General features: G+C 38.2%; 1 protein-coding gene across 6 annotated transcripts in view; it reads left to right on the top strand.

The window, feature by feature from the left end:
- Window positions 1–15,356, top strand: part of LOC136825530 (protein LZIC-like) — a 233,824-nt gene that overhangs the window by 151,095 nt on the left and 67,373 nt on the right. For all 6 annotated transcript variants that reach the window (XM_067082134.1, XM_067082107.1, XM_067082137.1 and 3 more), the window contains exons 3-4: window positions 3,072–3,207; window positions 9,957–10,112. In XM_067082134.1, the coding sequence (XP_066938235.1) occupies window positions 3,072–3,207; window positions 9,957–10,112 (292 nt within the window). The remainder of the gene's footprint in view (window positions 1–3,071; window positions 3,208–9,956; window positions 10,113–15,356) is intronic.

A 15,356-nucleotide genomic window follows, 5' to 3' on the forward strand; every position in this document is an offset into this window, starting at 1 on the left:
CAATATTTCGATTTTTGGTGAATTTAAAAAAAAAACTTTTTCCTTACGTCCGCGCACGCTAACTCTGCTGAAAATCTCAGAAATTCTTTAGTCACTTTGTCATCATTGTTGCACCGTTCTCTATTGGCCGTTACATAAAGTTTTATATATGAAAATGTGTGTAATTTCATGTAGAATACAGCAAAAATAACTCATTGTTGTAGCTTTTATCAGTTTTGAAATATTTTCATATAAATCATGAAAAGTGCCAAAATTTCAACCTTTGGTCAACTTTAACTCGACCGAAATGGTCGAAAACTGCAATGGTAAGCTAAAACTCTTGCATTCTAGTAATATTCAATCATTTATCTTCAATTTGCAACAAACGGGAAGTCCCTAGCACAATATTTCAATTTATGGTGAATTTTTGAAAAAAACTTTTTTTATTTTTTTTTTTTTTTTTTTTTTTTTTTTTTTTTTTATGTCGCAGACATTAATTCATGCATCATTTTGTGATAATATTTTCTCTGTGTTGCTTTGATCGTTTTACAATTTGTTATATACCAAAATCATCACAATTTAGTGTACAGTACAACGAAAAAAAATAACTCGTTAGCTTTAACCATTTTGCTCACAGCACGATTTGTATACAATTATATATGACATTTTTTTCGTGCTGTCATATATTTCAATATTTATATATGATAATGATATTTTTTTTCATTTCTGATGGTTGCATACTAAACTTCAGGCAGTGTCAAAAAAAGGAACCAAAAATGAACTCTTAATCTTAAAACTAAGCGTGCTCTGATTTAAAAAAAAAAAAAACTTTTTTCCCGCTTCGGCACTAACTCCCGAACGCCGCCGGCATACGGCAGACACTTTCGTAAATAGAGGCTCGGCGTTTAATGGTCAAGTCAATACAATATTTTCAGTTCAATCTGGTCTGTCCGAACATTTTATGACATGATCTTTTGTACACGATCACCATTCTTGCTTTGCTTTAAAACAAATATGTCTATGATGATACTTCTGAACATGGCATACTATACAAGGTTCATTATTATTGATGCCAGTCTTCAATAGGAGGCAGAGACTGCCAGTTGGATTACCTACATCAGGGAAGGGTCACGTGTTAGTTTACTTTCAAAACCAATCATGTTTTTTGTAGGTTAGGTTTGCTGGCCTTTGCCAAGTGCTGCACTACCCCACCATCCTTGCCAATGAGGGAGTCAGCTCTATGCTTAGCTAATATTCATAGCACTCACGCAGCCTCCCCACAGTCCAGTGGGCAGAACACACACTGAGGCATAGAAAATGGAACCACTCTCTCCCTACCATAGAGGGCCAGTAGTAATTGGAGATGATATTTATAGTTTATTTGTACTAAATAGTTTGGTGTGCTGCCACCAGGACAATTCTGCAGAGCCTTGCAGCCATGTTGAAAATCCAGAAACTGCAAAAATTAAGTTGGCACTTAGCCTATCCTGCGATTTTTTTCTTTCATTATCCTCATGATTGTATATTGTGCAGCTTATAATTTCAGAAATAGGCCCAAGAATTCTTCAGGAGAAAACAGAATAGCATAATATTGTGCTAGTCAGATAAATATCTTGTTCGTAGTAGATATGCTTTCTCTCTTAACATGTCTTGTATTTTCAGCATGTATTGTGGCACGTAAGTACAGGCAGTCCCAGGTTTACAATGGGTCCGGCTTACGACGTTCGAGAGTTGGCGCTTTGAAATATATTCATCAGAAATGATCTCCTGGCTTCTGACGCATGTTCTGGGGTTCTGACGGCATTAAATGCGCCGATCCAACAGAAGAAATATGGCTCCAAAGCGGCAGAATAATAAAAATTTGGAGGCTTTTTTGATGAAAAACTCATAGGATAGTTTACGATTTTCGAAGATTTTTCGGTTTACGACTATTTTCGGTTTACGACGCGGCATAAAAACGGAACCCCCATCGTAAACCAGGGACTGCCTCTGCAGTGGTGATTTCAGTTTTGGAATGATAGCATCATCAGTCTTTTAAATGCCACATAATATAAAGTAAAATGGACATTGCCTGTTATTAAAAATCCTCACTAGTAAGTAGGTCTGTAGGCTACTGGTTGTTGCAACAAGTCTCGTTACTTCAAGAGCGTTTCAGGATGACATAAGCAAACCATAGACAATAACTTCCATTATTCGTTTCAGAGTGAAAAATAGTTGTATTCTTTATGCGTACCAAATCTTGGTTTGATTTATGTTTTCATCAAATGATATGTCTCTTAGATTGCTAATGGCAAGAAAATGGAATTTGCTGGCCTAGACTAGACCTAAGATGCTATATTTTTTAAACCTTATTCTTGATACGTACATCTGAATTCAAATATATAAAAATAATTTGTGTATAGTAAGAGTTACCAAATCACCTTGGCTAAGAAAAAATATATAGCCTAGAAGGATGATAACAATGAGGAAAAGAATTTTTGGCAAGCAAATCCTAGGCCCATATGTACTTATTGATTCAACAGGTACAGTATTATTATTATTTGTTTTCTCCTTTTAAGAACAGTTTTATTCCAAATAAGTTACAATGACTTACGGTAGTTCTTATATGATAATTCCAAAGCCTTAGAATAGAAATTACTTTACTAGCTTTTCTGTCATTGGTTTATGTACAAGGTGCTTTCCAGTATTTGAGATATATACAGATTGGAGTGCAAAATTCTTTACTTCAACTATAATAGGCCTCTTAACTGTAATGTTTTAAATGTACTGTACAGTAATGATCAATTTACCTGTAATAAAATAACATACTCTTGAATAATAAGTACTGTATGCTGGACTGGGAGTGTTAATAAGGTTGCCCAAGGTCACATTCAGTAGGGAAATCGCCACTTCATGTTATTGACTCTGTGATCCCTACTTATGAGAGGTAAGGTAAATGGGAAGAAATGGTTGGTCGATAAACCAGGTACAACCCCTATTTTCTTTTATTCTTGTCAACTGCTGAGCAAGCCAGTGACTTGAAACTTACATAAATGTGCCTTTGATAAGTATCAAAATTATAAGTTTTACTATGAATATTGGTATTTTTCCAGGGGTGAATTGGACCCAGAGGAATATGAGGAAGTTCAAAAAGAAACTGTGGAACAGCTGAAGGAATTTCAAGCATCATTGTCTCGAATGAGTGCTGGTGACATGACACTTGTAAATAACTTAAATGCAATGCAGTTGGTAAGTTCAGCATATGGCAGGTTTCATTGAGTGTACTGTGATGTCCAACCAGTGCCCATGCAATATATGAACCCTTATTTGTCTTGACATAAAGCCATTTTTTAAGTACAGCCTGTTGTGTATGACAACTATCCTCAGATAAATATCAAGAAGAGAACTTCCATCTGGCCAGTTATGTATGCAGGATTCTCATTGCATCTGTTGGCAGTAAAGCCATTCTTTGTGTGTTTATTGCCTAAATACCTTTGTTTATGCTTCCAGAATTTTTTATTTTTACTCACATTTTCTTCATGCTCATTGTATTTTGGATGAATCTTACCTACTGTTAAAGATAGATTACATCTCTAACTGAGCCTGAAGGTTCTGGAAGGGAAGGTCCCACAGTACCTAAAGGATCCTTGGAGGGCCATGCTTCCTCCTTTCTTGGAGATGTGACCACACTAGACATCTGCTCTCTCTGTCACTTCCATCCAATACCAGATGAATCTCTCAATAGAGAAAGCAGACAGAACCTATAGGGTCATGGTCCGAACAGAATTTGGACCTTGTTTTCCATTCAGTTTTTTCTCTCATCAGTCTGCAGGGACCTATTAGAGAGTGCAGTTGATAAATTCTTGTTGCTAATCTGGATTTCTTTTTGGATTTGGTTTGATAATGGTTTGGTTTTGTCTATTATGTAGGATCACTGATTAAGAAGATAACAACAAAACACGGGATATGTTAGGTAAGAGATTGTAACACCAGTCTTAACTCTATTGCATATGATTGTCATGACCTGTGTAGGAGCAAGAATTGTGCTTTCAGTAACCATTGCAGTTTTTGCACTGATTGGCCAGATGATGTTATGGACAATTATTTGAAGTATAAAAAGAGGTAAGAAGCCGACAAGGATTAGAAAAGACAGCAAAGCGATTCTGTTAAAGCTAGGATGGGAAGTAATGATAGAAGTAAGGGCTTTTCTAGTTTTCATAATCTGTCAAAGAGTAGCTCTTCTGCTGCTCTAGACCTTTTTCTGCCTCACTTGAAACTCCTGTATTGATCAGGATGTAAGTTTGGGAAATTAGAATTTGATGCAGCAAGTCATAGGACTTGATTTGAAAAGTTTGTGGAGTTTCCCACCACTACACTTGCATCATTACCAACCCAGATGAATTGTTCGTTTTTGGGTTTCCCTTGCAAAACTAGAAGAGTCAGGGCTCTCCCTCCCCATTAGCCCCCCGTCTGTTGGAGGTACAAGAAAGCAGGGTAATTTGAGGGTGGGAAGTGGTGTTTGCTTATTGTCTCCTCCTTCTGACTAATCTGACATGAGTCGCCCACGGTCACCGAAGGATGTCCGTTGCAAGATCAGTTGGAGCTTAGCTAGGTAAGGTGTAGATATTTAGAGTGTAAATTAGCATGCTCATTCTATATCTAAATATGTAAATCCTTGGCTTTCTAGGAGGCTGTGGACTTTTAGCGATCCCTATCTGGAAACCTATTCTAGTTCTCTGGTTACTTTTAATGTGTTAGGCAACAGCTCTGTGGAAGGGTGCTTTGGTGGCTTCTCAAGGGTACTCTTTTGGCATCAGGCACTCTAGTTCTCCTGTTTGGTCTTCCAGACATTCTGGTTCTGCTAGTCCATTTTTATGTTAATTGTCTGACTTGCAGGAGGTTTATTCATGCAGTAGGAATCAAGCATACGAAGATAATCGATCTGCTTGTTCTAGATTGTGGTCACCTCAGTGCTGCGCCATGCTAAGGCGTGACCCATGAGCTGTCATTCTCTTATGGTGTCATGCTGCTGTCCTCCAGCATCCTTATTTTGTACCTCAAAATACTCACAGGCATTCTAGAAGTGTTTAGGAGCCACATTCATGATTCCTGTCTTCCCAGACATTGATGGTTCCTTCCCAGTCTTCTCATATATATGCTAGGTCTTTTTCAGGCCTCTTTGAGGTGTTCTGGGTCTCCTCTACAGCAGCAATGCTTGGCACCTTCCCTAATCAGCTAAGTTGATCCTGTGCCTTTGACTTACAATTTCTGAAGCAGAGTACTGTTTGGCTCCTTCTCCACCAGGTTTTTCATTGTCACTGCCTCAGTTGATTTCAGCCTTGCCACCAGCCACCATGTCATAGGCTTGGTAGCTCACTAATGTGAAGGAGTTCTGTGCTTCTGATGCCAAGGTGAAAGTTGGAACCAGTTTTTCAATTTTCATGTAGGAAGGTTTTGCTTTTAAATTAAAGTATTTTTTGGAAGAATGTAATCTTCATTCATTCCAGGGAGTTGGAGGTTATGCTGATGCCACCCTCTCTCCTCTGATTGTTCCTTCTGAGAATCCTCAAAGGCTTATTAAGGTTTGCATTAGTAGACTTCCTGACTTTGAAGAGCCAGTAGTCCAGAACCCTAGGTCCCGTAGTGCTTCCAGAATTGAGCCAAGGGTGGGTCCTTTTCCATCCCTTAAATTAGCTAAATCTGCACTAAATAAGTTTGAAGTTGCTACATTACTTCAAAGAAAGTTTCATTGTAGAGCTCTTCTTCTTTTATTTATTTTATGAGAAAAAAAAGAGCTATGTCATATGAGACTAAGCACTTACCAGAGTTGGTTCCTTCTTCCCTTGGAGACTCAAGCTTTTCTCACTGCTGGGGTCAAAAAAGAAGAGAGCATTTTTGTCTGGCAAGATTATATTTTTTCCCTTAGAGCTGGAAATTTTTTTGTTAAGTCTGTATTCTGTAGCACAGAGATTGTCTATTGCTGAAATGGCCTTTGAAGATATAGCCAGAGAGATTGTTTTGGCTCTCCCTCAGGGGAGGCAGCAGTTGGGGAATGACTTCGTAGATTTCATAGGATGCTTGGATAGAGCAGTTCTGACTCCCTGTGAGAGTTTGTGCACTCCTGTTTGAATGCTGTGGTTAAGTGTCGATAGCAGTTAAGTTCTTCTCTTGTTCCTGTAGTCTCTGCAACCCAGAAAGCCAACATAGTAGACAGCACATCATGCATTTTTTGCTGGATACTTTGGCCATGGACGCTCTTGTGCAGGAGGTGAAGAAAGCAGAGACCAGGTTGTTGTTAGTTAGGGTCCCTCAGCCACAGCAGCAGCTGCCTTTTCTGTTGGTGCATAGTGCCAGTAGTCTGCCTAAGCTAGCAGATAAGTTGTCCCTTTCTTCAAGCCAGCCCTTTTGGGCATCCAGAAAGGACATGTTAAGTGTCTTGTTAAAAAGTGACACAGCAGTCCATCAGACCTCAGTAGAGGGAAGTTGAGCCCATGCTATCAGTTTGGCAGGACCTGCAGGCAGATCTGTGGCACATTTTCTTTCAATCCATCCTGTTTTCTTTTAGAGGGGAAACATTGGTATTTGTACGTAATTGACAAAGAGAGAGAGAGAAAAAAAAATATGTATGCACATTTTAAAAAATTTAATACTGTTTATATATTAAGATTACTACATACGTAAATCATACAGGAACTCACCAGTGATGAATATTGATTAACGATGATGATGATGAATTACCTGTGCAGTCTGATGAATGATGAAGATATGACTGCACAGCAAAGCAGGGGAGTTACAATTCATCTGATGACGCCTCTTCACCCTCAGGAGGCGCTTGGGGAGGCACTTCTTCAGTTGATTTGGGAGGCACTACTTCAGGTGATTGGGGAGGCACTTCTTCAGGCGATTCGAGAGGTACTACTTCGGGTGATTTGGTAGGCTTTGCAGCGGCCTTCTTCGTCTGTTTGATGAACATGGTGATAGGCAATTGCTGTCGCTGCTTCATTTAGCTCCAATGCTAAATCAAGGATGTTTGAAAACTTTAAGGAACGTTCCATATAAGGATCCCATATTGAAACATACTCCAGCATATCCTTGATCGTTGTATTAACTTGGGACAGATATTCCAAAGTCAGGCCGCCCTCCTCTTCCTCCTGCTTCTCCCCTGAACCTGGTGTATCTTCTTCCTCACTGGCAGACTTCGTCAAGTCTTCCAAATCCTGGTCCGTCAGGGGGTCAGAGTGGGCATCGTTGAGGGTGCCGACTTCATCCTCGGTGATGTCCTCGAAGCCTTCTCCACCTAGAATCCTCGCCAACTGGACAGCCTTATTAATGGCTGAATGTTGAACTTCTTCAGGAGAGAATACCCTGTAATCATGAACACACTCCAGCCAGAACTTGTTCCAGCACGCATTCAGGGTCTCCTTCATGTCATTCAATGATTAGTTGAGGGTGGTCAGACATGTGGCAGTCGTGAATTTACGCCAATAGTCTTTTAGCGTAAATTCACTGTCATTGTCCATTGCATTCACAAGGTGCTGGAGAGAGTTCCCTGTATAGAGTGCCTTGAAGGTACGGATTACGCCCCGGTCCATAGGCTGGAGGAGACAGGTGGTGTTGGGAGGGAGGAACTCAAGCTGAACTCCCTTGTAATAAAGATGGAGAGGGTGACCACCAGCATTATCCATGACCAGCAACACCTTGAACTCCATGCCCAAGTTGTTCAGGTATTGCCTAACTTGAGGGATGAAGCTCTTATGGAACCAGTACTCTGTAAGGACTTTGGTGATCAAGGCCTTAGGGTTATGCATCCAGAACACAGGCAGCAATGCCTTGTTCTTATTCATGAGGGCCCTGGGGTTTGCAGCCTTGTAAATGAGGGTAACCGTATCCTTTTGGGCCTTGAATTCAGGGGGTTTAGCTTCGTCCTTCATGAGGTATGTCCAGGAAGTCATCTTCTTCGAGAACAGGCCAGTCTCATCCATATTGAACACCTGTTCTGGATGGTAGCCCTTCTCCTCGAGGATTTTTTTGAAGGTCTCCGGATATTTCGCGGCTGCTTCAATGTCTGCAGAAGATGATTCCCCATACAGAGTAACAGACTTTGGGTGGAACCGCTTTTGAAACTGGTGGAACCATCCCTTGCTGGCCTGGAAACCTTGAGGCGCTGATGATGGTCCTGCTTGGGGCTCTTCCTCGTCTTCTTCTTCTTCTCCTCCTTCTTCTTCTGCTTCTGTAGGCACAGGTTCATCAAAGCCTAAGAATTCTAATTCCCCGTCTTCAACGCCTTCCTCTGCCTGTGCTACGTCGTCGTCTTCCTTACCAGTTGATAACTGCTGGTAGAGTTGTGGCGCTTTCTCGCGAATGATGATGGAGTTGAGGGGCACGTTCTTCTTCCGTCAGTCCTTTATCCAGAATGCCAGCACAGATTCAGTCTTCACGATTGTTTTATCCCACACTGTCGCAACTGTCTTTGCACTACCGAAGTAGCTCATGCTTACAGACTTTCATATCTCTGCTGCTTTCTTCTTTATATATCTCACTGTGCTCTCATTATCATTAAAATGGCAGCCAGCCGCGGCAAAACTTTTGCCCTCCTTTAATATATCAAGAACTTTCACCTTCTCCTCGAGTTTCATAACCGTCTTCTTTCTTTTAGACTCTGCCAGAAGCCTTAGAAGGAGCAGGTCGCTTTTTTTAGGAGACATTTTAGGGCCGATTACCACAGATGCACAAAGATTAAGAAACCAAACACAAAGATAAGCGATTTCACGCGATCAGACGATGCTACAGACTACGCATGAACTGAGAAGGATGCTGTAGATGCAGTCTCCCAGAATTCCATGTTCGTGAGTTGGTCTTGAGTGTTATGCCAATCAATGCTAAGTGAATAATCAGAAAGCAGTCCGTCTTTTGTAACAAACTTACGAGACGCAATCGTTCAAATTTCTCCCTTGTAAGGGTGGTACTTCTCTTGCTTATGGCAATGGAATTGCGTGAATGCACTACCCGGTAAGAAAATCTGAAATGGAAATGCATCCCAAAGCACTAGGATATTGCTTGAACTGGAACCACACAGACCGAGATGGTTTATTGGTAAAACCCGACTCTCTGTTTGGAAGTGTTACGTACCTATATAATTTCATATTTCCGAAATACATAGTAAAAGTATGTCAAGAAATATAAAATATTATATGTATACTAGTTGGCATGTACATCTGTGATATGACGAGCTCAAAATATCGAGATACATTGATATATATTTACTTTGATATTTTTATTAGAGAATGAACCAGTTCTATCATAGTAAATGGCTAGTTTTAGTAGGTTACTGAAATTTCTCATGTTCTACTATCCAGAATTGGCAAATCATACAGGCATTGTACGACAAAATGTCGCTCAATGTTGCTCACAGGGCGATATCGCAGGGCAATATTGAGATACATAGATACATATTTACTGTGATATATTTTTTGAGAGAGAGCCAGTTTTTATCGTAAATAATGTGTATATTAGTAGGAAGTAAAAGTATATTTCTCACTTCCACCTGAAAAGTCATAGAGAAATTTTGCGACAATTTTTCGCTCAATGCCGCTCAAATGCTGGTAAATGCGGTGAACAAAAATGTAAAAAAAAACTCACCTAAAAAACTTTTTTTAGCAATAATATTTCAGGACATGGTTATTTAGACATACTTTATACCAGTCCAAATCTGTAAAAAACTAAAAATCGATACTTCCTTGAAATTTGGCGGTCAGTGTGCCCCTTAAAGTGTTAAGAATTTGAACTCAACGAGATGGTGAAGTTGTCCCTTATAACCATCAGTAATCATTTAGAAGTTCATTGTCTTTTGTTACTTGACCAATTGAAACTATGCTAGATATTGATGCCTATTGTTTGATTAGTAGAATACAGTACCATGATAGAATTTTGACACTGTTCTAAACTGTAAACCAAAAGTGCTGCATGTGATGTTATATTTCTCTTGATGTGTTCCACAGGCTATTAGAGCAGCCATCTCAGAAGCATTTAAAACACCTGAAGTTATACAGATGTTTGCCAAGAAACAGCCAGATCAGCTGAGAGAGAAGCTTGGTCAAATTGAACGTGACTATAAAATTGGAAAAGAGTCCAATGAGTCATATACCCAGCAAAAGGTTAGTTTTTAATATTTAAATAAACTGGTGGATAAAAAATTTTGACACTCGAGGGACTAGTCATAAAGTACAGTACAGTAAAACTAATCTTGTACAGCTGTGTTTCCATATCGCATAGAAACTTTTTATATTACCTATGCTAAAGTAGTGGTATAGCAGGTAAGTATGATTGCTGTGGCTCCTCTGCTGATATTTCTGAAGAAAAATAGATGGAACTGTTCATCATAATTCACTCATTTTTCAATCCCTTATCCTAAATGCAAGCTAATAGTTGATGGGCAGCATGCATAGTTGGAGAAGGTGTAGGCAAATAGCATACATATATGGTATGGAAACAGGTAATAAATGGGTAAATGAGTGGTAAAGTACAGATAAGACAATACTTGATTTTTCAGTATTTTTGTGCCTCTGAATGGTAAAAAATTTACTTATGATTAGACATAATATAAGGTAAAGTCAGTGCAGTAATGCAATAGTTTAGAATTTTAAACAGTTTTGTTGTGAATTTCAGCAAACTAAAAATAATTCAGCAGAGTATGTACTGTAAAAATTTGATAGAGAAAATCTTGTTGTATGGAACTTATGTGATTTCGTTTTCGGTACATAAAAAGTTCAGTTGTTGATATAAGTAACAAACCTTGGTCTTAATATAGGGATAAATTCTCTAGTGCCAGCTGGAGTCCAGTTAAAAATAACACAAGGAATTGGTGGCAACAGGAGTCAGCCGATAGGGGAGTAGGAGGAAGCTGCGTGACCTGCCTTAATCCCGCTACGCATCATCATACCAGTTTCTCTCTAACCGCCTCTGTAGCAAGATAGCACTGTGCCCTCTCTCGCAAGAAGCCAGCATACCTTATATTTCTGCGTATAAGACGACCTTTAAATCATAAAATTCACCCCTAAAAATTGGGGGTCATCTTATACTACCATTCTAAAAATCAAATCTTGAAATCTAAGTGATGTTTATCGGTAGGATAGCCTCGACCTCGCTGTGATAACCACCGATGTACATGAAAAGATTCAATATGAAATAAACTGATACAGGCAGTCCCCGGTTAATGGGGAGCTTGGTTAACAGCGATTCGGTTTTATGGCGACGAAAATCGGCAATTTCGGCGCCGAAAATTGCCGATTTCTGCTTATCAGCACCGATAATTGGGTATTGGCACTGATAGATACCTAACAGAGGCGCTGATAACCAAAAATCGGCACTTTTCGGTGCCGATAACCCCCGAAAAGCGCCGAAATCGCCGATTTTCTGTTAGCAGCGATTTTTGGTTATCATGACACCCTCAGACACGGAACCCCGCCGATAACCGGGGACTGCCTGTAATAAAGGTAATAAAACCCTTTTTACCTTATATATTATTGGAATATCTTCATAATAAATAGCCTGTTTGAGGAATAATTCCATATCAATAAAATAATTTTTCATCTATGCAAGGCCAGCTAACAATATGTACCCTAAATACAGGCAGTCCCCGGTTTACGACGGGTCCGACTTACGACATTCCGAGGTTACGACACTTTTCAAATATATTCATCAGAAATTATTTCCCAGTTTATGACGCATGTTCCAGGGTTACGACGCGTCGTATGCCGATCCGATGGAAGAAATATGGCTCCAAAATGGCAGAAGAATCAAAATTTGGAGGATTTTTTGATGAAAAACTCAATAAAAATGCAGTTTACATCGTTTTCAGTACACCCAAAGCATTTAAAGTAAGGTTTTCTTAGGATTTTTGACAATTTTCGACTTTTTCGGTTTACAACGATTTTCAGCATACGACGCGGTGTAAAAACAGAACCCCCGTCGTAAACCGGGGACTGCCTGTATCGAGTTATGGTTGCGCTCACAGCAATCTTTAACTTTTGGTAACATAGTGTAATTACAGTAGTAATAGCATTTAGGACAACATAATACAGTACATATTCATTTTTAATTAAAAATTCAGGCTGTTTCAAACAGTTTAGAACAATTCAGTCATATGAACAATAATTATGTACGATAATTATCGTACTTTATCATCTTGTTGTTAGCGGTTGCTTATGTTTGGCGATGAAACATCAACAAAACAATACAGTATTTCCCATTTAGGCCACATGTGTAGGAAAAACATGATATAGAATCAACTTTATTTCGTTTGGCATTTATACTCGTTAACGCATGATCTCGCGTGTTGTGCAACCTCCAAATTTACACCCATAAAAAAATTATTTTATCATGTATCTCATCTATCATGCGAGTTCCCTTTGAGAGACCAGATTACTATGGACTAACCTCTTTCACTCCATCTCTTTATCCCATCTTATAGTTAAATAAGTTAAAAAAGTAAAAGCGAATGATGAAAGTGTCTTTAGTTATGTTATACTCGTTGAGTAAACGAGTACAGCCATAAATGAGAAACAACTGTTTTGCTATGAACATGGTTTAGGCCGTGACTATGAACAACCGAATCGGATAACAACAGTTGTTTTGCTTGCACTTCAACTGTCATACGATAGTAAAAAATTACTGTAGTTATGTTACAAATGATGTTAAGTAGAATAGGACTGATATGTATTTTACATTATACCCTTATTTGCTATGGAGAAAAGATCGCAAGGAAATTTACTGCTAAATTTAAGCTGCAAGTTGTAACTGAAGCCGAGAAAAACAAATAGTGTTCAAGCGTTAATGATTATAAATTATTGTGCATTGGCAATGTGGATGAAACTCCTAAATTACGATATGCCATCAAACTCGACCATAAATAATATGGGAGAGAAAAGTATTTTAATCAAAATTACTGGGTGTGAAAGAACTCATTTTACTGTTGTTTTAACGTGTATGGCAAATGGGACGAAACCTTCCCCATGGTTAGATTTAAACAGAAATTGAATTGATGCCAAAACAAAAATTCCGGGAAGGTATCGTTGTCCATGTTCACAAAAACCTAAACAATGCAAATGGCGCATGATCGCCATGTTTGTATTTTATAATACAATTAGTAATATGTGAATACATACAAGATTACTGGATACAGTGAAGTAAAGCATAACTTGTTAAAATATCCATGGAATTGATGTATATTCGTTTTGTTTGTATTTTATAATGTAATACGATACTAATATGTGAATATTACATATGCTAATTTTATATTTTGTGTATGATGCAACCCCCTTAAAATTAGCTTCAAAATTAGGTCTTCAAAAGCCCCATGATACGCGAGTATATACGGTACAGTGTTTTGAGTTGCTAAGGATACAGTAAGTAAAACAGCATTTGTAATAACATCATCTTTACTTAACCAATATTTCATAAGATTTCTGTTGTTGCAAAAGCTAGCTTATGCACAGATGGTTTTGTAATTTAGCAGTTGTCTTATACTACAGATATGAGATAAATTCATGAAAAATTGTCATAATTTTTTACCTCGTCTTATCTAAAGGTCGTCTTATTCCCGAAAATATACGGTAATTGTTAAATTCTGCTAGCCAGTGCATCCTTCAAGATAGGGATTTTGGATTAGGCTAGTAGGCTATATTAGGAGTTTGCATTTACTGTCAACTTTTTAATTTTTAATTCCGATGAATTAGGACTTCTTTAACAGAAAGGTATTAGTCTGGTTTTTTCAGTATATGTAGGCTAAAAAGAAAACTAATTTTTTAACCTGACTTCCTAGTTACGAAATCATAACCATGGCTTGCAGTATCATCTTGTGCTTAACTTTGAGGTTAGTTTTAAATTAAAGACCCCTTTTTGTCTTTTTAATAATGGTTGAGACACAATTTAAATGAGTTATGTACTACAGAAATTTTCCCAGATATCTTTAAAACTGGAGAATTTTTTATGTGAAGGGGGGTTAAAAAATGTGTATAGGTGGATCTACTGTTGGTATGTATTACTCCACTAGATAGTGTTGTCACAACTTTTTTAACAGAAAATAAAATTTGGCTTTGCCTTAGTGGGATGTAACAAATACTTTCTATTACTGGTTATTGGTACGAAATAATACTGTAGTTTCAGTTATATTTTAAGCCCCACCCACAGTATTTGTGGTAACAAGAAATGATGTCAGATCAGAGTTTTTATTGGAAAGCGCTCATTTTGGAGACACATAGACGAAAGGCGCTTCGTGATGTACGTGTCTAGTGATGCAGTCTGGGCAAAGTTGGTGCCAACTGTTGGGAAGGAAATGGCACTGCTCAGTGACATGGCAGCCATTGTGCTACACAGCTTTTCCTTCGTCTCTGCTACATTTCCTCTTGCAGTGGTAAAAGTAGAGGACTTAGTAAGCCACTTTTTTTTTTTATTGAATTGTTGGAGAATCATCTGTTTTTGCCCACTTAACAGCACAGGGTGCATGAATAAGCATCTGAGGGCTTTTGTTATTAATGCTGTATGTGTTGAGCTTTCACAATGAAAATGAACTGTACCAAATTGTTTTGATTTATTGAAAAAGATGGAGACACCATTTGGGAGTCAAATCTGAATCTCGATAATTTGGGGCCTGAGCAGGTAATTTAATATAAATGTTATATGAACTAAAAGATAATTGCATAATCCAGAGTAAGTATTTTGGATCTTTGATATCCAAAGTTGTAATATAGTATATTACCGTAAAGGGCAATTAACTGTTTTTTGTTTCCTTTAGACTTTTTAACAATTCTTGTGGAAAGCTTGCGGGTCAAATAAACAGCCTCTGTAGGCTTGTCCCATATAAATGTGAAATCATCTTTGAGTAATAGTAGCAGTAGTAGTAGCAGTATTAATAATAATAATAATAATACCTATACTGAAATTTACTTGAAAGCAGAAATATCTTGTTACAGTTTTCTAACAATATAATCTCAAGTGCAGTGGAGAGCAAAACATTGATTTGATTATAGTAAATAAAATTTAATATACTGCATAGGCCTAATAAAAAAAAATAACTTCTAGGATTCATGTTGTTTAAAAGCTTATTTTCTTCCATGTGATCGATATCACACATTTGCTGCTGCCTATGAACCCTCCCTTCATCATTCAAGTATCATGCTATAAGAAATAAAATGCTGCTGTTTTCTGTTGGTATTCTTGCATAATTAAGAGAGTCAGTTTCACTTTCCAAAACTGCTATTTGTCCTCCAAGGAGTCACATTCTTGTCTATAGCCCTTAGACTCTGTAAGTCAGACCAGTCAACCTCAAAGAATTCTTTTATAGTTGGCCTTGGCCAGAATAGTGCTTGTAGGCCCAGTGATGGAATATTGAATATAAGGAC

This window comes from Macrobrachium rosenbergii, chromosome 3, assembly GCF_040412425.1.
Source record: "Macrobrachium rosenbergii isolate ZJJX-2024 chromosome 3, ASM4041242v1, whole genome shotgun sequence".
Lineage (NCBI taxonomy): Eukaryota > Metazoa > Arthropoda > Malacostraca > Decapoda > Palaemonidae > Macrobrachium > Macrobrachium rosenbergii.